Here is a 22,100-nt window from a genome sequence, read left to right as displayed (position 1 = left end):
TCGAAAAAGAGAGAAACCACTTCTCATTATTCATGACCATACTGGAGAAACAACAGAACTAAGAGCAAAATCCTAGGAATGTTTACTCAGAAGTAAGTCCCACTGCGTTCAATGGGGCTTACAGTCAGGTAAGTGATTACATTTAAAGATTCTAACTACAAAACAATTTGCATCCTAGTTCTCAATACAAGTCATTCCATGATGTGATAGATAGAACTCCACTGTCTCAATGGTTTGAAAATTTTGTATCCCCTTGTTTTTAATGGCAATTAAACACAAGAAAGAGAGTGATTGTGGGTTAACAGAAATGTTTTTGCTATTGCTGAAATTTCAGATATTTAACTAAGAAACTAATGCAGAGTATAAAGATGAAGGAGCTAAAACTGAGATCACAGTTTGCTTTTAACAGGCACTTTAGGAATCACTGTTAATGTTTTATTTAGTGATATGTGAGTTGTTGCTGGGCAAGCACTAAATCTATAGTAATTCACCAGATTGGGATCTAAAAACCCTTGGACAAAACCCCACTTAAGATGTACATCCAGTGCAATTTTATTTTTCCACTTAACAGCATTGCAAAGGGTTGGACTAGATGGCTCTCATGGTCTCTTCCAACACCACAATTCTAGGATTCTATGCATCACAAACTGCTTTTGAGAGAGCAGTTTCAAAAGAGGTTTTCTCTTGTGACCTGGTGGTGGTGGCAGCTGTCCAAGAGTCCCCTGCACAAGCAGAACTAGTTGCATGGCTCACTGTATCCTTGCCCACCTGTCCAGATCACAGTTCACCATGTCACACAAATCTTCAAAATGTTGGTGTGTGTGTGATTTATTAAGTTATTGCTTTTTTCATAAGTTACCAGTTCTATTATTCCCTGCCTGTGTCTGCTTTCCATTGCAGCTCCTGACCGCTGGAATGCTCTTCCTCCTGTCATTTTGGCGTTCAAGAAATCTGAGGATGAATCTCTTCACTCCCAGCTCCTTTCCCTTCTCCCTCCCCCCCCCCCCCCCAGTATTATCCTGTTTTTAATTATTTTTCAAGCCTTTCTTGTCTTTGTATGGCTTTAGCTTTAGGTGCTGTATGAATAATAATAAATTTAGAAAACACTTAAAATGTGTGGCACACATGTACCGCCCCCCCCCCCAAAAAAAAGAAGGAAAAAAACTTCAGAAGGAGAACTCCACAAACAGCCCCATCATAGCACAGAATGCTGAGAGACTGAGAGGGTGTGGGGGAAACCCTGAGATGGAGAAATAGAACAGAGTGGTTGAACAGGAGGAAAGAGGAAATGTATATGGAAGAAACAACACCACCATTGTCTGGGTAGATCACTTCCTGGTTTACACTAAGAAATTATTTTTCAGTGTCTCTATGGAGGGAAGAAAAAGTTGCCCAATGATATCAGTGTAGAACCGAAAACATTTAATGCACCTAAACCAGGTGCGAGTGAGTTCAAACTCTAAAGGCAGGAAAGAATTCCTACTAGTTCTCAGTTTTCATTCAGTGTGAGACATTTAAGAAACAACCCCGATAAGGAAAATTCCAAAACAAAGCAGTTCACTGTCCCTAAGTTGTTAGCTTAAAGTAGCTATTCCTGGAAAAGAGTGACTTATAACAGCCCAGAAGTGTATCTCTCACGCTGTGAGCCAGACTCTAGTGATTTACTGTGTTGTCCAGAGGTATTAAATCCATATTGCAAGCTGGGCTGAAGCTGAGAGTAGCTTACAACAATTCTGCAGTGTTTTCTATTGCTTTCTCCGCCTCCCCCACCCACCCAATTAAGATTGGGCTGACAAAAATCCCACAGTACAATTCATTTTAATATCTATTGCAAGTAGAAGTGATAGGCTGGCAGAGTGGTTTTCCTGTGGTGTAGCACATTGCTAATATTGCAATCCAGAGGTGGGATTACTTAAATTTACTCAGTCCAAATCAACCACTTAATTGCTGGGTAAAACCTCATGCTCCATTGACTTGCATGCACAGTGGCTGCTGTTAAGTGTAGTGTAGTGTAGTGTAGTGTGCGGTGTAGTGGTTAAGAGCGGTAGTCTCGTAATCTGGGGAACCGGGTTCGTGTCTCCGCTCCTCCACATGCAGCTGCTGAGTGACCTTGGGCTCGTCACACTTCTCTGAAGTCTCTCAGCCCCACTCACCTCACAGAGTGTTTGTTGTGGGGGAGGAAGGGAAAGGAGAATGTTAGCCGCTTTGAGACTCCTTTGGGTAGTGATAAAGCGGGATATCAAATCCAAACTCTCTCTAATGTGCAACAACTAAAAGGAATAATAAATTTTGCATTTGATGGAAGGAACTCTATATCTAATGCTAACTTTACCCCGCCCCCCAACCCTCTCAACAACTGGCTCAGGTAAGACAAACACACTATGAATAGCAACAATACAAATAGCAACGAATAGCAATTTTATGTCCAGCCACGAGGGGGGCTAAGCTCACAGTACTTACATAGCCTTTGTAGCTAGAATCTAGTTCCGGCCCTGTTGGTGTTTTACTGCGGATTATGTTCTCCGTTTGCTGGATTTGGAAACGGCTGGTGTCTAAGGCCTTGTCAAGCTGTCGGATGTGTGTTTCTAAGGAACATGGTTCTCCTGTAGAAAATATAAGACAGATAGATGTTACCAAACCGACAAACTGAAATGTCTCATTGAGTAGGAGAAAATACTGAAGGTGGTGCTACTAGGTTTGAAAGCATGACAAAGAGTTAATTACAATAGCATGCAGGTGACAATTAGATTTGTAACTATTGTACAAACATATCTGCAACTATGTTGGTTAATGTGTGTGCTGAGAAATGAAGAGTTTTTAAGCAGGACCTATCAGGAAAATTCAATTCCCCAAAACAATTCTAGAAGACCAAGCACTCTGCACTCGTTTCATTGTATCCTCATTTTGCAGTACAGTGGTACTTCGTGTTGCGTAACCTCCAGGTTACAGAATCTTTGGGTTATGGCCGCACCGCTCGCACATGCACAGAAGGGCTCTGTGTGCCACATGTGTATGCAGAAGCGCTCCATCATGCCGCGTGGGTTTTTTGGGGTGCGCATGGGACCCCGAAATGAATTAAATCCATAACCAGAGGTACCACTGTATTTGTGCTAAGCAGGCAACTGGTAAGAGCCTAGAAACTGCTGCACTCCCCATACACCCTGTATAAATGCTGGGGAATTTTATAGTCTCAGCATGCACATACACATTTACTTGAAAATATGTCCCTCTGATGCGGGTGGCGCTGTGGGTTAAACCACAGAGCCTAGGACTTGCCGATCAGAAGGTCGGTGGTTCGAATCCCCGCGACGGGGTGAGCTCCCGTTGCTCGGTCCCTGCTCCTGCCAAACTAGCAGTTCATCAAAGTACAAGTAGATAAATAGGTACCACGTTTCTGTGCGCTTCTCTGGTTTTGCCAGAAGTGGCTTAGTCATGCTGGCCACATGACCCGGAAGCTGTACGCTGGCTCCCTCGGCCAATAAAGCGAGATGAGCGCCACAACCCCAGAGTCGTCCGCAACAGGACCTAACGGTCAGGGGTCCCTTTACCTTTACCTAAGTCCCTCTGAATTCAAAAGGGCTAACTTTTGAGTAGATGTGTATAGCGTTGTACAAATAAATAAAGTTTTCCTAGATTTTCCTGAAAACTTGAAAATATTTGTAATGCTCTGAGCATTACTGCTACTTTTCTGGTATGGCAAAAAGGCATTATGCTAAAACTCATGGAAATCTGGAAGCACATGGTCTTGAACAGTAAATTAAACTGTAAAGCAGTGAAGTGACCATAGGACAAATCTTTTGCTATGGAAAATGACTTAAAGACCCCTCCATTAAAGCCAAACCCCTCCATTAAAGCCATTTCAGGGTGCCTTATTTCCTCTTCAGAAATATTGGGCAATAGCCTGTATCTTATTAATATTGTGATATTTCAAACTGTGCAAGAGGGTTAGAGAATATAGAATCAGAAAGGGAGATGTTATCCTATTTTCACATCCTCTTCTCCCAACCCTCCCAAGCTGATTCATTCTGGGGTGTGTGTGTGGAATGTTAGTGAAAATGTACTTCAGATTTGTTTAAGGAAGATGTAAGACAGAGGCTCTGGCTTTTGAGCAGTGTGTTATCCTAAATATCCTTTTACTCTCTTAAAAACCCTGTAATTCTATGATTTCTATCTCCTACCTCTCCCCAGGAAGTTACATAGATGACCTATTTCCCCCTCAATTTATAGGCTATGCAACAGGAATATTAATACCATTATTTTAAGCAGAATACTAAATATATAAGCAAATATCCTTATTTTCTATCAACATGCTGGCCCTGATGTGTGAAGAAGAGTGGCTGGGATAAGTAGTGACTAAGAAAGCAGATATGCCAAGAAAGAAGGCAGTGTTATTGGTGGTTTAGGTCTGGCAATCTTTATGATTTCTGTTGCCTACCATAGACATTTCTAAGAGCATTTTCAGTAAGTTTTATATAGGCCTCAGGGCTCCCAGGGATCACTACATCTGGAAAAATAAAACACAACCCAAAATGACTGCTTATCAACAAATATTTCAGTATCCTTTGCGTCAGGCACTGAATCTCCCAAAAGGAGAGTGAATCACCAGTTCTACTGCCTTTGAGACATTAACTGAAATTAATCTTTGCGTATTCTCCAAAAATAGTTCAAGGATCCAAGTGAAAGAAGGCAACAAGGAGAAACCCAAATGTGCAATTACATGATGAGAGACCAGAACTGTGTATTTCAGTAGGACCAAACATGCAACCCTCATCTTGTTGTACTTCTGATAAGGAAGCCTCATGAACAGAAGCGTATTCTGTGACTTTAATCTGTTTTTATTTATTTATTTTAACCCTGGGACCTACTGGTGAACAACATCTGGGAACAGTGTGCTTGCTGGGTAAGCTAGGCTTTTAGTCTGTCCTTGCAGGGATGTCCTTGTAATTCCCAGCTAAATCTTAGTTTTTGTATTGTTAGGCATATGTATTTCAAAGAAACAAGCATAACCGAATACACATGATTCCTGTTTGACATGGAAACCAGTGTTTTGTAACTATGAATTGGACCAGGACACAAAAATATAAATCAGGCTTAGGTTTGTGGCAGATGTGCATGTTATGCTCAGTTTTGGGAGTCTCATTAAATTCCACAGTACTATGGAAACACTCACAGGATCAAGCTGACGCCAGCCTTTTACCTCTGCTGCACTGTCCCACAGAAACTGTCTTATTAAAATATTCTGCATGATTGTTATTTTCTAGGACCAGCATGGTCACACACCCATGGTCTTAAGAGTCAAAACGGCACTGCTAAATTCCCACTGATGTCAACTCCTGTCTTACCTAAACAAGGGGTGTGCCTGATCCTTTTTGAACATGGCACCCATGCGTTTGACACCACAGACTTTTAGCTGTGTGCTAGGCAAGGCAGTGTGGGGTGGTTTTTCACACATCATTGTCGTGGCTTGGAATACAGCAGCTGGCATTGCAGAAGCATTCCCTTTACTAGTTCAACACATGGGGGCTAATTAAAAACAAAATTCATCAAAGTTCATGAGACTAGGCCCTGAACCACAAGGACTTCAAGCCCAGCTATTAACTAAACTCAAAGTTTCCCAAGAAAATTTGCCTTCTGTGACTGCTATGACTAATAGGGTAGCGCCAGCTAATCTATTCTGTCTGAAAAAATCTCTTCCAGTTCCTTCTCTGACAGTCTATGAAAATTTCCTAAAAAGCAACCATATGTCAGAGCTGTTCATGTAACCGGCAACTTTACGCCAAGAACTAGGCCAATAAAGGTCAGCTGACTTAGAAATGTCCCTGCAGAGCTGTATAAAGGGATTAGAGATGGGTGAGTGATTATACCTGCTAGGCTTGCTGCTCCTCTGAGATAAAACTCTTTGTCTTCTTGCCCCTCCACTTCTTCAGAATGCAGCGCTCTCGAAACGGCCGTCTCCAGGTCCCGGCTCAGGTCATAGTCATGATCCCATTCCAAGGGGATGGAATCTACACTAGCAGGAGTGTCCCGTCCTGACCTTTCACTTCGGAGAGGCTGGGGAAGAGACAGCGAGAGGTTGGAGGAAGGGTGTGGGGAGAGGACACTGTCTGCAGATTTGTCATGCCAGTGTATGTCAGAAAGATCTCCCGATTCATCCAGATCCACTTCGCGATCAGAGAGGTCATGCTCATCATCTGTGAGCTAGAAGGAGACATTAAAGAGTCAATTAATAGTCTTCTCAATGGATCAGTGCTAGCTCTAGCTAGGTCAATAAGATAAAAGTGTCATTGTGTAACATTCAAACTCACAACATTCTCATTATGCTTCTTTCTTTTCTGGTTTTATGGGTGTGTTGTTGTTTTTAAAACTCCCATATAACACTAATAAAAAAAGCTAAAAATAAGCATGTCTTATATGTTTAGTGCTCATCTCTATGGCTGCCTATCAGGTAATTGTCTCTGTTAGATAACATCTCCTTCCAGTCAGGAAATTTACTGCAGTATCTCGGAAATGAGCCAAAATAGTCATGCATTTGGACCAGTACTAGGTCCTTTTCTTTCATCTTCTGAAAACAGCAGTCTGATTTCCAGATATTTCTTATGTACTTTTCTTTTGCATTTTCAGCCTGGAAACTTAAATGAATAATGATGCCTCTCTAGATTTAGAAGTGTACCTTTCTGCATAGAAACAAAATAATGGTCCAGTGGGATCCACTGTGCAGTCCATTATGGATTGTGTAGTTCTGATCTTGCAAATTTCATGCTTATGCATTCACAAAGCTTTAAATTTGCCATACTGAATGTCCTACCTATGTAAGGCTTTCAACAATTGCTTATGGTGGGGGGAAAAACTTACCGGGAGGCGGATTAGTTTTTTATGATACCGTTCAACTCGGCCAAAGACCTCCTGGCAGTATCGCCGAAGCTCATCAAGCTCTTCTTCAATGACAGCTGCATCCAGAGGCTCACTTTTTTCTATCAGCTGCTCACCCTGGGCAATGATCTGTTCAATTTTGTTGTTGTTCAATGATATCTCCTGCTGAAAGGCCTGCATAGCATAGTTATAATGAAATTTTAAGGGGGGTGTGTGTGAAATGTTTCCAGTAAACATATTAATTAAAAGATCATTATACCACCTGTTATTTAAGTACAGATATTTCAAGACAGTTCAGATAACCATTAAACTAGTTCATTTACTGAAAATGTTGTATCTATAAAACATTTATATTATGGAGAGTATCTAGATCAGTCTTCTGTAACCTAGTGCTCTCCAGATCTCTCGGCACTGGCTAGGGATAATGGAAGTGATAATTCCAAACATCTGGGGAGCACCAGGTTGCTGAAGCCTGGTATACAACAAGCACACAGCTGACCAGGCAGTTGATTATCCCATAGGTAAACAAAATAGAAGGAAGAACACAAAGATTCTCAAGCCATACACTTGCATTGTCAAACCGCTTAAGAAGCCAATCAACAAAGATAATGTATATTGTAGTCTATTTTATATTGTTATTATACACCCCCTGGAAATAACACATAAAGATCCTGCATTCCTAATCTGTTATGTTAGTTGGTGACAATTTCACTTTATTTAAGTTCTTTCAGACTCAGGTGCATACCAAGGTTTTAAAATATTTAAACAGTTATCAGTATAAACAAAATATATGTGTTTTTTTGAGGCACCATCTACAACACAGTTGTTCAGTCATGGTGCCTTCAGCAATAGCCCAAATGATATAATTTGTGGGCAAGACAGAAGACTGATGTGATCCTATCTACTGTCGGGAGTCTATATTCAGTTCTTTCACCACACAGACCTGATTCCTGGAACAAAAGTATCCTTAGTTGTTTTACACTGCAGAGCTAATGCAAAATAGGCACACAGGTGAAAAGTCAACTTGACTTCAAAACAAAACATGCCACTAGTATCATAGGAACCTAGACATTTGGCAGAAGACCTGAATCAAGAACTCCTGAGTATGGGGAACCACAACTGCCACCAAGAGAAGCAATGACGATGGACCCTTACTCGTTGCTCCATCTACTGTTTCCCACTGTGACGTGGAAGGGAAGGGCTGTGACTCAGTGGCAGAACACATACTTTACAAAAGGTCCAGGTTCAATCCCCAGAATCTCTGTGTAGGGATGGAAATATTCACTGTCTGAAAGCCTTCAGAACTGTTGCCAGTCAGTGTGGATAATACTGCACTAGATGGACCAATGGCCTGATTCAGTATAAGACAGCTTCCATCTGAGAATCTTTAGTTAGGACAAAGCTTGGGTGCTATCCAACCGAAATGTCCCATCAGCTCAAAAATGTTCACTTGTGCAAAGGGACCTTCTCCTCTCTATTCCCTTGTGTGCACCTTGTCCCCTCCCCATATCTGCTGTGGAGGATTGAGGGTAAATCCAGTACAGATTTAGGGAAGTAGTGCTCTGGGGCAAGTGGAAATCCTTGCACTGATGGAAGCCTTACTTGGTGCTACTTTAGATACAACCCAGTGACTTGTGCTGGGCATTTCTCCATCTCTTCTCTAAATATGGGTAAATAAAAGCAACTCGCGAACAAACAATTAAACTTTCAGATGTCATCTGTTTGCTTTTGCTTGCCAGAACTGATTTAATTGGTGTGGGCTGAGAATCCCACTTAGCGCTTTCCTTTCCATTTTCATGTTTATGAAACTTGCTCCGAATAAACCTTTTAAATAATGTGTAAAGTGCTTATTGGGTTTTTTGTTTTGTTTGGTTACTGTGTGCCTATAGGTTGCATTTCTATACCTTGAGCTGCTTTATCTTGGCCTGAACATCACACTCTGAGAAATGTTCAATGTTGGTTAACTGTAGATCCATCTCTGTAAGCCATACTAGAATGCTGTCGCGTGCCGTCTCAAACTCCTCACGCTGACCAATGAAATGCTAAAAAAGGAAATAAACCTAATTTAAATGCTTATAGCCTTCAACTTTATCAAACATAACTTAAACAGAACCACCACAACTACCACATCAATTAATAAAACTGCAATGTTCTCAACAGCAACTCCCCCCCTTCCCCTGATCCAAAAATATACCACCATAAGGAATGAACTACGAATGGAGAAATACTTTAAGCCTGCGGAGGATGGAGGTCACTCGCTTTTGTAAATTGTCCCATCTCTGGTTTCCTTCATGGACCATCTGCTTGAGGCTGCAAGCAGAGTCAGTGCGGTTCTCTCGGGCCAAGCGGCGGTACTGCTTGTTAATCAGTTCCAGCTGAGTCAGGCTTTCATGAACTTGTCGCTGAAAAGCCTACAAGAATAGCAGCAACAAAAGAGCTTATTAGAGCACTAGCCTCTGTAAATCATGGTTTGTATTTTCCTTGTCCTTGACTTTGGCAACAGGACCACAGAAGAGAAGAGATCTTTGTAGATGGAAATTACTATCAAGGATATTACATGCATGTATGAAGGGGTAATTTAAGAAGTGACTTTTGATTGGTGCTACAATATTCTACTAAGAATAAATCAATTCAGTTTTCCCTTAAGTGAATCCGGAGCTACACAACACATGTGATACTGGGATGTCACTGGATGAGACCAAAAGCACATCTAGTGCCTCATCCTGTTTTCACAGTGGCCAATAAGATGCCTATGGGAAGCCTGCAAGTAGGACTAAGTCCAACATCAGCCTCTCCATCTGTTGAGTCTCATATGATCAAAACCTTTTTCATTATGGGAATTCAAGGACTGAGATAGGATGCTGAGAAGTAATCATTTGTGATCCTACAAAATATCCTCTTGGAAAACGAAGTAGATGGTGTGTGTGTGTGTGTGTGTGCGTGTGCGTGCGTGTGCGTGCGTGTGCGTGCGTGTGTTTGGGTGTGCTAAATCAACATTGGGAGTTTTCCATTACAACAAACTGGCTAAAGATCCTAGTCATAATTTTTCCAATGTCCTGTAGCTTGGTGTTTTTCCTTGAGTTATTAAAAGTTTTGAAGCAGCAAAAATCCCCACAGGATTCTTCCCATAAATTAACAACTCAGGTTAAATGTCAATACGTGGAATGTAAAAACGTGGATAGGTAAGAAAGAACGAACAGAAAAGAAAAGAAGAGAAGAGAGTTTTCAAATGCAATGGAAATGGTAATCAGAGGAACAAAACATGTGTTAAGATCAGCAAAGTATCTCTCTTACAGAAACAAAATGCACCTGTCTCTAAATGTATCACAAATGCATTTTATAACAGGCAGTCCTTATGTCTAGTGAATCACAGTTGCCATGTAATCTGTTAGTAACTTTTGTTCAAAGGATGGACAGCTGCACGTGCTTTCAAGCTCTCAGTGCTGTATTAACAAGAACATGTTTCTAAACTGACTTTAGCAACCTCGTTTACAGTGAAGTTCAACAAATATCTTCTCAGAATTAAGTCACACAGTCACACAAATGAATTCAGTCATTTAGACTTGTTCCTAGGTGAGTGTGTTTAAGCCTGAATCCCCAGTCGCTGCTTAATGGCAATGGCATGAGTGAGAACCGTCACATCAGCTAAGCTAGAATTTTAGAATCCTCATCCTGATAATCAACCAAAAGCACCATTAAGGACATAATCAGAGAAACTCAAGACCAATCTTGATAACCATTTAGGTTCTTGGTACATACAAACTCTACAGAAAAGACCAATGTATGGTTTTTAAAAACCTTGTGGTGTGACGATTCACAAACAAGGAGAGGCTCCTGTGCCTTTAAGAAACTGTATATAGAAGGTGGCATTTCAGAAAGTGATGGTGTTCCTCTTCTACACAATTGTTACAGGAATTTCACCCTCTTTTGCCTTTTGTCACCTCAAATCCTTATTCTGTGACAGAATATAGAAATAGTGAATGAAAGAAAAGTTCCAGAGCCAGCTCGAATTATTTTTGGAGCTTTTCAGTGAACAGTTAATTTTTTTTCTACAGTAATTATACAATTCAGCATGTAGGAAGGGAAAAGTGATTTGAAACAGTCGGAATAAAAGGAGATGAGACAAAAATTACAGGACACTAGCTTCAAGACGAAATCAAGCCAGTTTTAATAAGAAAGGCTAATAAAATATACTTGGTTGAGTTTCAGCGGAAATCATTAAATATATGAATCTTCAGTGAGTTAGGGGCAGAGGAAATGAGTAAGAAGAAAAGTTTGAAGAACGTTTTTCTTCAGAGAAATTGATTACTCATCCTGCAAACCTAATAATGCATATGAGTGTTCGCATGGTGAAGTCCTACTTGGAAGAGCATAGCAATAGTTTGCAAATGAAATTAAGGAGAAAAGAAAGGATGGTGGAAATTACTGTTTTTAAAATTTAAAAACATGCGTAAAATTGGATGGTAAGGAATGTATTGAACAGTTCTCTACATTGTACAATCAGAAAACTCAAAGTGTTCACATGAAATATTTTCAGTCCCCTAAATCATGCCAATTAGCCAATTAGAGCCAGTTAGCAGCTTCCTGGTTCAGGCAAAGCTTGCTTGCATTGAAATTGGCAAACTATGGTTTGCATATGCTCGCCAAACCAGAATTAGAACCTATATTTTGAAGCTGTTTTCCAATACTGGTATGAATGTTAAAGATTACCTATGGTTTGCCGGAATTAAGCAGTAACTAAAGACTCTTGAGGGCCTGAAGTAAAGACAAATTCCCGTTCCTTCAAAGGATGATTTGGAGATTTGGAAACAATGGCTGTATTCACACATATTGCTAACTCACTATTTAGCATTCATGCATGAGCCTTGTGCCCACTCCTCTTGCCACTTTTCTCAAGGATGAGACTAGAAGGTTTTGCTTCCAATTTTCAACTGACCATGGATACTTGTTAGGCTGGAATCATCGACTGTGATTGGTGTTGAAATACAGTTTAGGAAAACAAGCCAGTCTTAACCAGTATTAACTACAGTGAGTTAAAAACAGAAGGGAAAACATCCTATTGCCTTCTTGTAGCCGTGCTACAAGAGAAGGGGTGGGTGGGCAGAAGAAACTGAGGCCTATAGCATTATGGAAAGAGTGAGCTTTCTTTGTCTCTAGCCAATTATTTCTCATGAGATGGGTGCAAAAGTATTAATCATTCTATATTAATAAAGAACTTCCCTATCAAGAAACATGTTCTCTGACAGGGCAAGAATACGCTCATTGCTGTAATAGGATCAAAAGGTAATATATTTCAAGTGTAACAAGTCACCTCAAATTTCTTTAGTTCTTCCTTAGCAACCGTGTACAGTACGCCAGAAGAACTAGGGAAAGCAGCTGTTCTTTCAGAAATTTTTAGCCAATCTTCAAAGCGAGAATAATCATCCAGGAACTTTTGCCACAGTCTCCATGTCTCTTCAATCCTGAAGCAGAAAATGAAAAATGAGGATAGGCTGTGATTCACTTTAATGATTTTTCAACTTCTCATTTACTTCACCAGCTGCAACAGGGAAATCATACTGCAAACTTAAGCATGCCCAAGCAAACAACAGTTGTACTGAACAATAACTGGTTCTTAACCAAAGCTTGACAGTAAGTTTGATTAACAAGCAATGAAAATCGTTGGCTGAGCTGGAGCAAGACAGCTGTGGGCTGTTGATTTTTCTCTTTATACATGGCAAATTCTCATTTGGAATTCATATAAAAATTGTAAGATGTTTATAATAAGGGTACAGTAAACCAAGTGCTGAGCAGAATAGGTCCAGAAATGCAATCTTGCTTTTACAAAGTACAGCTGCTCTCTGATGATTTCTGAGCACAAAAAGAAACTTTCTCTGTGCATTAAATTCTCTGTAGTTGCCCAGTGTTGAATTTAAGGGACAAAATATCCTGGAGGCTTCCTTTCACTAGCACATGAATTGGTATGTCCATCATGAGGTATAGCAAATTACTAATCATACAGGGACTCACAGCATTAAATTGTAAATCATCAATGGAAATAAAATGGTCATTGAGATAAACTTATCAATGGGTTTAAAAAACAAGAACCAACACCCCAAAACATTCACTGTGATATTGGAAACTACCTTATATTGAGATCAATCACCCATCTAGCTCAGCATTGTCTACACTGCCTGTTTTTAGGATGTGCAGCAGTGACAGGCTCCTTGAACTATATATGCACAATCAGATTGCTTGAACTATATGCACACAACTCTATGGGCCCATCTGTTGAGATCCAGCCCAAAGATTTGGGCCAAGATCCAGCAGTGGGTACTCTGTTGAATACAAACTGACAAGGTTTCATCCCTTCTAAGAAATACTGAGGATCATCTGAGGACTCTCTGGGTCGAGCGCTTACTTGAGTCTCCTTTCCATTGACATAGCACAGATGTTCCGCCACCTTCGGTCCAGGTTCCGTGTGGCCTGCTGGATGGAGTCACATTCTGTCTCAGTGGCACAAGCGTCACAGTCATGTAGCAGAACTTCACAAAGGTTGAGGACAGATGCAACTCCAGTGCTATGTTTCTCTATGTCCCTTTGCAGCTCCTATAGGTCAACAGATGAACTTGTAAACATCTTAGACGAAACAAGAGGCAAGCTTTAAAAAAATATGCAGCAGAAGCAAGCAAGGCAAACTTGGAACAGAAATGGATGAAAGCAGCCTATTTGGCAATTGATTACAAAAAAGCCATTCTATGATGAGTGGTTATCAACTTGTCCAACAGTTTTTGACTCAGATTCTAAGTGCATGTACTGAAAAGTAAGGTCCACTGAAATAGTGACATTTAGGGAGGAGAGGGAAGCAGTCAGTCATCACACCTACCCACCTGTGTTCTTCTAAAGTAGAAGTAAAGCAAAGCCTTTTGTACTAACTATATTAGCACAAATATTTTTGCTTTAAAAAGAAGGAAAAAGTTATGCTGATAACATTGATATACATATTATGGATTACACAAAGTAAGCACTCATTTCTTTCAATTTAATATTGAGTATATCTAGGAGCAGTTCTTTGAACCCTGAAAATCCTCTTAAACCTCTCTGCTGAATTATGAAATAACAATCCTTATACAATCAAATGAATCGAATTTCTGAGTAACTTCTCTTTCAGGTGTCAGACAACTGAGTGGCACTTCAAAGCACCCAAAGTGCTTCCCTGCAACGACTTGATTTGAAAACTAAAATTGTCTTTGTTTAGCCTTTATCGTCACTTCTCTATCATTAACCAGCTGGGAACTTATTGTGGTAAGTAATTAGCTTAGTTTATACAAACCTTAAAGTCTGGAATTAAAGGGAGTTATGTTAAACTAAGTTTTACAATATTTAATATGCCAACAAAGGCAAGTAGTTTAATTTTAATCACTAGTGAACATTTTTTATTAACAAATATTGATTTTTCTTTATCAAGTCAGAGCCTAATTGATCTAGAAAATTATCTAGTAACAATTCACAAAACAGTGCAAGTGTGCATCTTCTGTTAACTTCAACAGGAGTTGCCCCAGACAAGTATTATTGATGTGAACAATGGTGAGTAAAACTGGTGCCTTCTGGGTTGTATCTCCTATGTTGTGCCATATATACATCTTCCATGGTCCCATATGATCCCTGTTTGGAGGAATATGGATAAATGTAGACTATATTATTTTAATGTAAAATACAGGATGGTATGTGTTCCTCAAGGGCCAGCTTTGGCTGGAAACAATTCAATAGATAAAAAGGTTAGTGTGAGATGAATGTGTGGTATATAGTACATGGTGATCTCTGCAGTACAAAAGGAAATTGCTAAATGGATGGATGGGTGGGTCATATGGCAATGGAATCATCCTCATAAAAGAAGTTAACCCTAAGCATGTGATTCAATAGTTTACAGTATCCCTTCTGGACTAAACCTGAACAGTACAACACCAATTCTCAGAGTACTGAAAATTTCTAAATCCTGGAATTATTCTTGTGAAGCAAGAATAGCTATAACTATGGGACAAGTTTCCAGTGAGAAGATGTCACTTGGTTTGAAGTTCCAGTAACATTTCACACTCCTTCCTTGACAACATTTTGCCTTGTTTACATTTCTCCAAAACGTTTAGTTTCCTCCCATGTTTCAAACTATGCCTTTTCTTCTCTTCCATTCCTTGAATATTGCATGTGTGTGTGTGTCTAACAGGAAATATAACACCAGGAGCAGTGCTCTAAGTAGTAATATGAACATGTTTTCATGGAAGGCAATCTTATTTGGCCATGAGTGATCATCAAAGAAAGAAAGAAGCTCAGAGTAGGCCACTGAAATTAACGACTAAGTTAGGTCCATTAGTTTCAACTCTGTACCCTTTGATTGTGGGGTACAAATTCAACCCATTTTAGATACATTGCTATGCCAGAGTATAATTGTGAATAAATGGTACCTAGTTTTACTTTGAATATATTAGTACTAGTGTCTGGGCAAAGCTGCAGAGTCACTAGCTTGCAGGATTTGCAAGATATATTCCTCTGAGGTAAAGAATGACCCCCACAGAAAATATATTAATGGTTTAATCCTTTTTCTGGGGCCTTCTCAGAAATAAGTCTCACCAAGTTCAGTGAAACTTAGTTCATAGTATTACAAAGTATTATATTTTCTGTATTTAAAGCTTTTTTTCTTATTTTTGTGTGCATGTGCACATACAGTATTCTTGTGATCTTTTCCAAATGAAAAACATCTGCATAAGCAAATGTTTTTCATAGGTGACTAGATATTAACCAGGTAATGTAATTTTGTGCCCATATGTACCTGTATGCCCCAGTCAAAATCTACATCATACATTTCATTGTAGGCAGTCTATGGTCTTTAAACCCTGAGGTTGCAATCCTATGTACACTTACCTGAAAGTGAGGCCCATTTAACTTTCTAGGTAAGATTTCACTATTAATCTTAGCCCTGTGGCATGTTTCCTGAAGACACATGCTTTGGAGAAGCACACTGACTGGAAAAGTTCCAATATAGTGAGCTCTATCAGGAAGACACCAGGGGTGGAATTCAATATCATGCCAAGGCGATCATTCTATCAGCCCAAGCATTTCCGCTTGCCATATGGAACGATCTGCTCTCTCCCCGCCAGCCCATGCTGGCTTTTTTTTGGAGGGGGGGTTAACCATGCAAAATGCAACATTCCCTGGACTAATGTGTGAATCAAATTTTGCATTCCTCTGAATTTTGCAGTTCTTTCATTAAAGAAATACCCAAAACACTGCATTTAACTTTAGGACAAAATACATTTAGAAATTTTGTAATATAGCTATATCTGTCTATCTAATCTAAATGCACATTTTTGTTTGGACACTTTCTTAAAGCTGCAGATTAATGTAGAAACACAGACTTATGAATGGTCATATGCAAAACTGATGTGGACCCAAGATAGACTAATCCATCCATTGCAGTGTAAAGGTAATGAGTAAATTTGTGCTCAGCCTTTTCACTTTAGACATTGTAAAAGCTACAGCTGGGTCTTGCCAAAAGTAGCTTTTCAGTTGTAGTGAGAGAGCTATGATTCTTTGACTCCTATGTGGATTTTTTTTCTGATAGCCATTCACACCTTTGTTACACTGAAATTGGAGGATAATAATGCAGAAAAATAGGATTCCCGAGCTGTTTATTTGGAAGCATCACAGTGCACAACTTTCCTGGATCAATCTCCAGTAGCAAAATTTACAACCGCTTGTCCCATTTGCAAAATGAAGCAACACTCCACCAATTTGCATTGCCTTCACGCATCTTTTTAGACACAGTTCAGGTTTTTAAGTTCTGAGCGATTGAAGAGCTGTGCCTCTAAGAGACTAACCCATTCTCTTGCTATCCTGATGAATCTTTACAAGAGTACAGTGTTACTGCCAGCCCCGCTGGCTTGGCCCCAAGATAGTGGGTGCCCGGGGACACTTGCGTGTTTGCATCTGACGTCAGCATGCCTGCGGTGCACACGTCTGATTTCAGCACACCAACTGTGGCCAGGGCACATTTTTGAGAGGGGGTGCAACTAGGTATCCCCCCAGACTCCCTCAGTGGAACCCGGCTCTGGCGCATAGCCAGAGCTCCACTCTGCGGTCAAGTCTGAAGAGAGGCAGCAGCGTTGCTGCCCCTCTCCTGCACTGGGCTGCTCATGCCAACTCCCTCATCCCAGCCTCTGCTCTGCTCCGCTCCTGGGTCAGGTCTGCCCTGGGAGGCAGAGAGAGGAAGGAATGTCACAGCAGCATTGCCTGTCCTCTCCTCAGCTGGGCAGTGCACCCGGCCGGTCTGGGCGCAGTGGGCTCCCTTTGGGGGTGTGCTCAGCAGGAGCATATGCTCCACCACTGGGCATGCTGATATCGGGTGCACCCCCCCCAGTAAAAAAACTGTGGGTGCCCTTAGCCACACTCGGTGCCTATGGTGACTGCATCTTGCTTACTTGCAGAAAGGACTGCTAACATTAGTTGTCTATGTATGTTAGCAGTGTGATGTGGGGAAAAACAGGATAAAAGGTATGATTCCTCTTCCAGGATTGGGGGTGGGGGTTTCCTTTTAAGTATCAAGCGTAACAACTGCAGATCCCCTGAATGCATTAACACAAGATCAAAGAAGATCAAACCTATCCATTCTTAAGGAAATCAGCCCTGAGTGCTCACTGGAAGGACCGATCCTGAAGCTGAGGGTCCAATACTTTGGTCACCTCATGGGAAGAGAAGACTCCCTGGAAAAGACCCTGATGTTGGGAGAACAAGGAGAAGGGAACGACAGAGGACGAGATGGTTGGACAGTGTTCTCGAAGCTACCAGCATGAGTTCAACCAAACTGCGGGAGGCAGTGGAAAACAGGAGTGCCTGGCATGCTCTGGTCCATGGGATCACGAAGAGTTGGATACAACTAAACAACAAATGTGTCATATATACACACTGCAAAATACAACCATTCTTTGTGGCTGTCTGATACTATAAAACTACCGTATTTTTCGCCCTGTAGGGCGCACCGGCCCATAAGACGCACCTTGGTTTTTTGGGGGGAAATAAAGAAAAAAAATCACCCCCCAAGGCGCTAGGCTGGGGCGGGGGAAGTCCGAGCTTCCCCCGACCCCAGCCCCCAGAACAGGCTGCACTCCGCAAGCCGTGGGAGCCCTCCCGTGGCTTGCACAGAGCTACCTGAAGGCCCGGCGCGACTGCTGAGCTCGTCGGGGCTTCGGGATAAGAGGCAGCTCTGCGCAAGCCAGGGGAGCCCTCCCGCGGCTTGCGCAGAGCTACTTGCGCGGCTTGCGCAGAGGAACTCCCGCGGGCTCCCACGGCTTGCGGATAGCTTCCTGAAGCCTGGAGAGCGAGAGGGATCGGTGCGCACCGACCCCTCTCGCTCTCCAGGCTTCAGCGAAAGCCTGCATTCGCCCCATAGGACGCACACACATTTCCCCTTCATTTTTGGAGGGGGAAAAGTGCATCCTATAGGGCGAAAAATACGGTACTTTCTTATAAATATTGGGAGCCAGATTGTAATAAAACTTCTCTTTGGGTGGTATATGAAGACCGGAAATGTTTCTTCTGTGAAATATTATAACAACCAGCAGCAAGCACTTAGAATGGGGTATGCTGAAAATTATTTTAAAAACAAGAAGAAAACCTTGTGATTAAGTAAATGTATGGAAAGAAAATGGCGAGCTGAGATCTCTAAAGGGCATTTTTAGGGCTACAGATTCATATAACCAAAAAACAATACAATGAATGCTCAACAATGGCTCAGGTGTTTTTTTTCTTCGTTTTTCTTGTTCTGTGTTCATGGCTCTGCAGATTATGCACAAGCTTGAAAGTTAAACATTATTTCTGTATAGCTCATGCAACTCTGCATGCAAAGGAATTAAAGCACAGGTTTGAAAACAGCCAATGATGAACATATCTTTTGGCATCCCCAAATATGGAGAGTCTCAGGCATTTATAATGCTTGCAGTGTACAAACACAGAAGGCTTCCTCTAAGTCTATGGCAGTAAACAGTGCCTCACAATCCACTCCAAAACTCCCACACAATGAAAAGCTAATTACAGCAGAAGCTGACATTCTGGACATAACATCACAGTGCCTTACCTCATTTGGTAGGGTCAGTGAGCAGTTCCATGTTGACAGCAGAAGACTCTATCAGAGTAATGCTATAAGCATCACCTGCCATGAAATTTAAGGGCATCTTCCTCTCACTGCCCTCTTGCAATATTGAGCTGGATACAGCAGGCCCAAGCCTGTACCACACTTGGATCACTCTCACCTTTGTGCAATGGGGAGTGTGGGTGTTTCATGATTTTTTTGTTCTTCTACCTCAGATTTTTGTTTTACCTGCTGCTCATTTAGTTTCCTTTGAATCTCCTCGGAATCACAGGTTTCATAGACAATGGGCTTGGACAATTCTGACTCAATGTGGGCAAGCCAAGATCTCAAGATGCTCATGTTCTTATCCAACTGCTGGACTGCCACCAGGGTCTCCTTCAGCTTCTTCATCCTGCAAGATCACAGGCAAGATCATGAGTATGTTACTTAATAGTCTGCATTGTTAAACAGCATATTTATTCTCGCAATTTTCTGTACAGAAGTAGTTGGGCTTTTACATCTGAGCACCACGCTCTTAGGTACAAATATGATAAACAAGGGCCTATACTTTTAACAAAATGTATCTTATTTCATGACCACATCTTGATACAGAAGGCACTGCCAAGTAGGAAAACATTTCTTGTGAGATTAATATACATAGAAAAATCTGAAACGTATCTCTACAAACCCTATTTCTGAAGTCTTGGACTCTACAGCTCAGTTCTCAGAGCACACTGGGAGTACTAAACACAACAACAAAATGCTTTCAGATGTAAGAGTGAATTGTAGCATTATTTTTTACTGTAGCACTACTCTTTTTACAGTAGAAGTAGTTCTTTCAAGATGCAGTGCTGTTAAGAGAAAGAAAAGACTTCTTGGTACCCATTTTGGTCCAAGTAGTGTTTGCCGTTGATAATAGCCACCATAACTTTTATCTTGATTAGCAAAGAAATGAGCTATTATACAGAATTTTTCAGGTTATTTTTTCTTAGTGCAACAACTGTGTAGTTGTTATGGGGAATCCAGACCTCTTTAATCAGTGCATAACTTTTCATGTGGGGCTATCGCATTTTCCCCCAACCCAAGACCGCACTATTTTTTGCCAACATTTTAATCTCTAACAACATAATTGGTGCAGAACAGTGTATTGTCTTTTGTGGTTAAGCTATATCCACAACGAACCGTTGGCACAGCTCAAACAAAAGCTGAATGTAAAACAGAAAAAAACTTGGCCCTAAAAATCTTTGGGCCAATTTATTTTGCTTATTTTTTCTTCCCTGTACAATTAAGTACTTCTTTACTCCCACATACCGGATTGCATAGAAAACAGGTGTGGGCTTTCAGCACTTATACTTCTCCACAGGACCTTCCACATGATGGAAAGGATCATGTGGAGAAAAGAAGTGGCTGGTTCACATATTCAAACTGTCATTTGTCAACTTCAGTAGGAATAGATTTACTAATCTGCAGGGGCCTTTACTGAAACCTTGTTAGAAGTACATTGGTGTGTAACAAGAAAATTAACAATTCTGTTTGGTTGCTTTTGGAACGTAACTTTCATAAGCAACTAAATACAAATTCACTTTGTTTTCCAAGGGCTTCAGCATGTTATATTAAATTGTATTTTTTTTCTCATTCAAATTCAAATTTAAATTTAAAACAATATATTTCTTATAATATACACTCTAAAACACACACACAAATAAAAGAAGTGCTTTATAAATTTTCCCTCAAAATCCCGGTAGTGGCTGAGTGTTATATAAGCAAACTGCTCTTCTCACAACATAAATGTGATAGTCAACTGAAGGCTAAATGATTTTGAAATAAATATTACTTAGAAGCAGAACATATCCAGTTACATTTAGAAAACCAAGTAATATTTGTCACAATGACACACAAAATGTGCCCAAAGTATTTACTTTGATTTTACAACTTTCATTTTCTTCATGGCAGCAAATCTATCTGTCAGAGCTGGCTCCTGGTCCCAGCTCACAAAGGACCAACGCTAGCCGGTAGTAAAGTATCAAAGTCTTTATTGAAGAATAGTTTCCATTTCCAAGCCTCAGCGCCCCAGCTCTACGTCTAGAGTCTAGACCGGCGAAGCTCCGTCTGAGTCTCCGCCCCCTGTACACCAGTTTAAGACTCTAATCTTACTCCACCTCTCCCTTCTCTCCTTTCTCCTCTGGGTCCTGCTGCCCCCCTGGGTCTCCTCCCTCCTGGACTCCTCTGACGCAGACGTTGACCCTCCTGACTCCTCCCGCTCTCTTCGGCGGGCTTTAGGACTTGGCTCCCTACCCGGGCTGCCAACTGTGCCGCCTTCCTGTACATTTGAACTTGGCGCGCGCGCGCGTTTAACCTTCCTCTTAACCGTTTCCTCGCTCCCTGATGGAGGCGTGGTCAATCCTGCCTCATGTTCTCCCGCTGGTAGCGCGCCGCCTGATCCCGATGCCTGGGACTCCTCCCCCCTACTTCCCTCTGGTGTGGACGCTGGTCCAGATTTCCAGCTGCTGCTCTCTGAGTCCCCTCTGGCCCCTTCTCCCTGAAGTGCCCCCCTGGGTACTCCCCTTGCCCTGACCATGGGAGCCCCTTTTTGTGAATCCTCTGATTCACTGGACAGACTCAGAGACCTCGGATCGCTGTCATCGCTGACATTTCCTTCGGACTCCTCCCCTTCGCTCTCCATTTCCTCCCTCTCCTGTGCCTCTGCTCCTGAACCCCTGACATCCATCCCCCCCTCGAAGCCCCCCCTTCCCCCCTCCCCTTCCTCAGGTGTGGGTGCTGGGTGCTCCGTCGTTGTGGGGGTGAATGGCGGATACAGTTCGTCCCCCGTGGCGTGCATCCAGCCGGATAAGTCCGGCTCGTCCTCCGTGCTCTCGCCGACCTCGATTTCCTCTGCTTCCATCTCTGTGCCACCGTGCTCGAACCCAACGTCCTCCCCCAGCACGTCCATGTCCATCTCTCCCTCTGTCACCTCTGGGTCCGTTGCCTGCCAAGGACCGCCCAGCCACCTCCTGCTCCACCGCTCCTCTGGTCGATCGTCCCACCAAAACGAGCGGTCTGGGGCAAACCCCGAGGGCGATCCCTCCGGGGAACGTGTTTCTATTGCCGGTTCTTCGTCCGAGGTGAACCCCTG

At 41.8% G+C, this 22,100-nt stretch overlaps 1 protein-coding gene across 2 annotated transcripts in view; it reads right to left on the bottom strand.

Annotated features, from left to right (window-relative positions):
* The window catches only part of SYNE1 (spectrin repeat containing nuclear envelope protein 1), a 286,933-nt gene that overhangs the window by 19,768 nt on the left and 245,065 nt on the right, over positions 1–22,100 (bottom strand). For both annotated transcript variants that reach the window (XM_083434682.1, XM_083434683.1), the window contains 9 exons: positions 19,217–19,379; positions 13,271–13,458; positions 12,182–12,332; positions 9,099–9,281; positions 8,775–8,912; positions 6,853–7,044; positions 5,865–6,198; positions 4,436–4,504; positions 2,461–2,603 (listed from right to left, as the gene is read on the bottom strand). In XM_083434682.1, coding sequence (XP_083290808.1) covers positions 2,461–2,603; positions 4,436–4,504; positions 5,865–6,198; positions 6,853–7,044; positions 8,775–8,912; positions 9,099–9,281; positions 12,182–12,332; positions 13,271–13,458; positions 19,217–19,379 — 1,561 coding nt within the window. The remainder of the gene's footprint in view (positions 1–2,460; positions 2,604–4,435; positions 4,505–5,864; positions 6,199–6,852; positions 7,045–8,774; positions 8,913–9,098; positions 9,282–12,181; positions 12,333–13,270; positions 13,459–19,216; positions 19,380–22,100) is intronic.

This window comes from Podarcis tiliguerta (genome assembly GCF_965153285.1).
Source record: "Podarcis tiliguerta genome assembly, chromosome: 3".
Lineage (NCBI taxonomy): Eukaryota > Metazoa > Chordata > Lepidosauria > Squamata > Lacertidae > Podarcis > Podarcis tiliguerta.
Note: the sequence above shows the minus strand (reverse complement) of the source record. Positions and strands in the feature narration are given on the sequence as shown.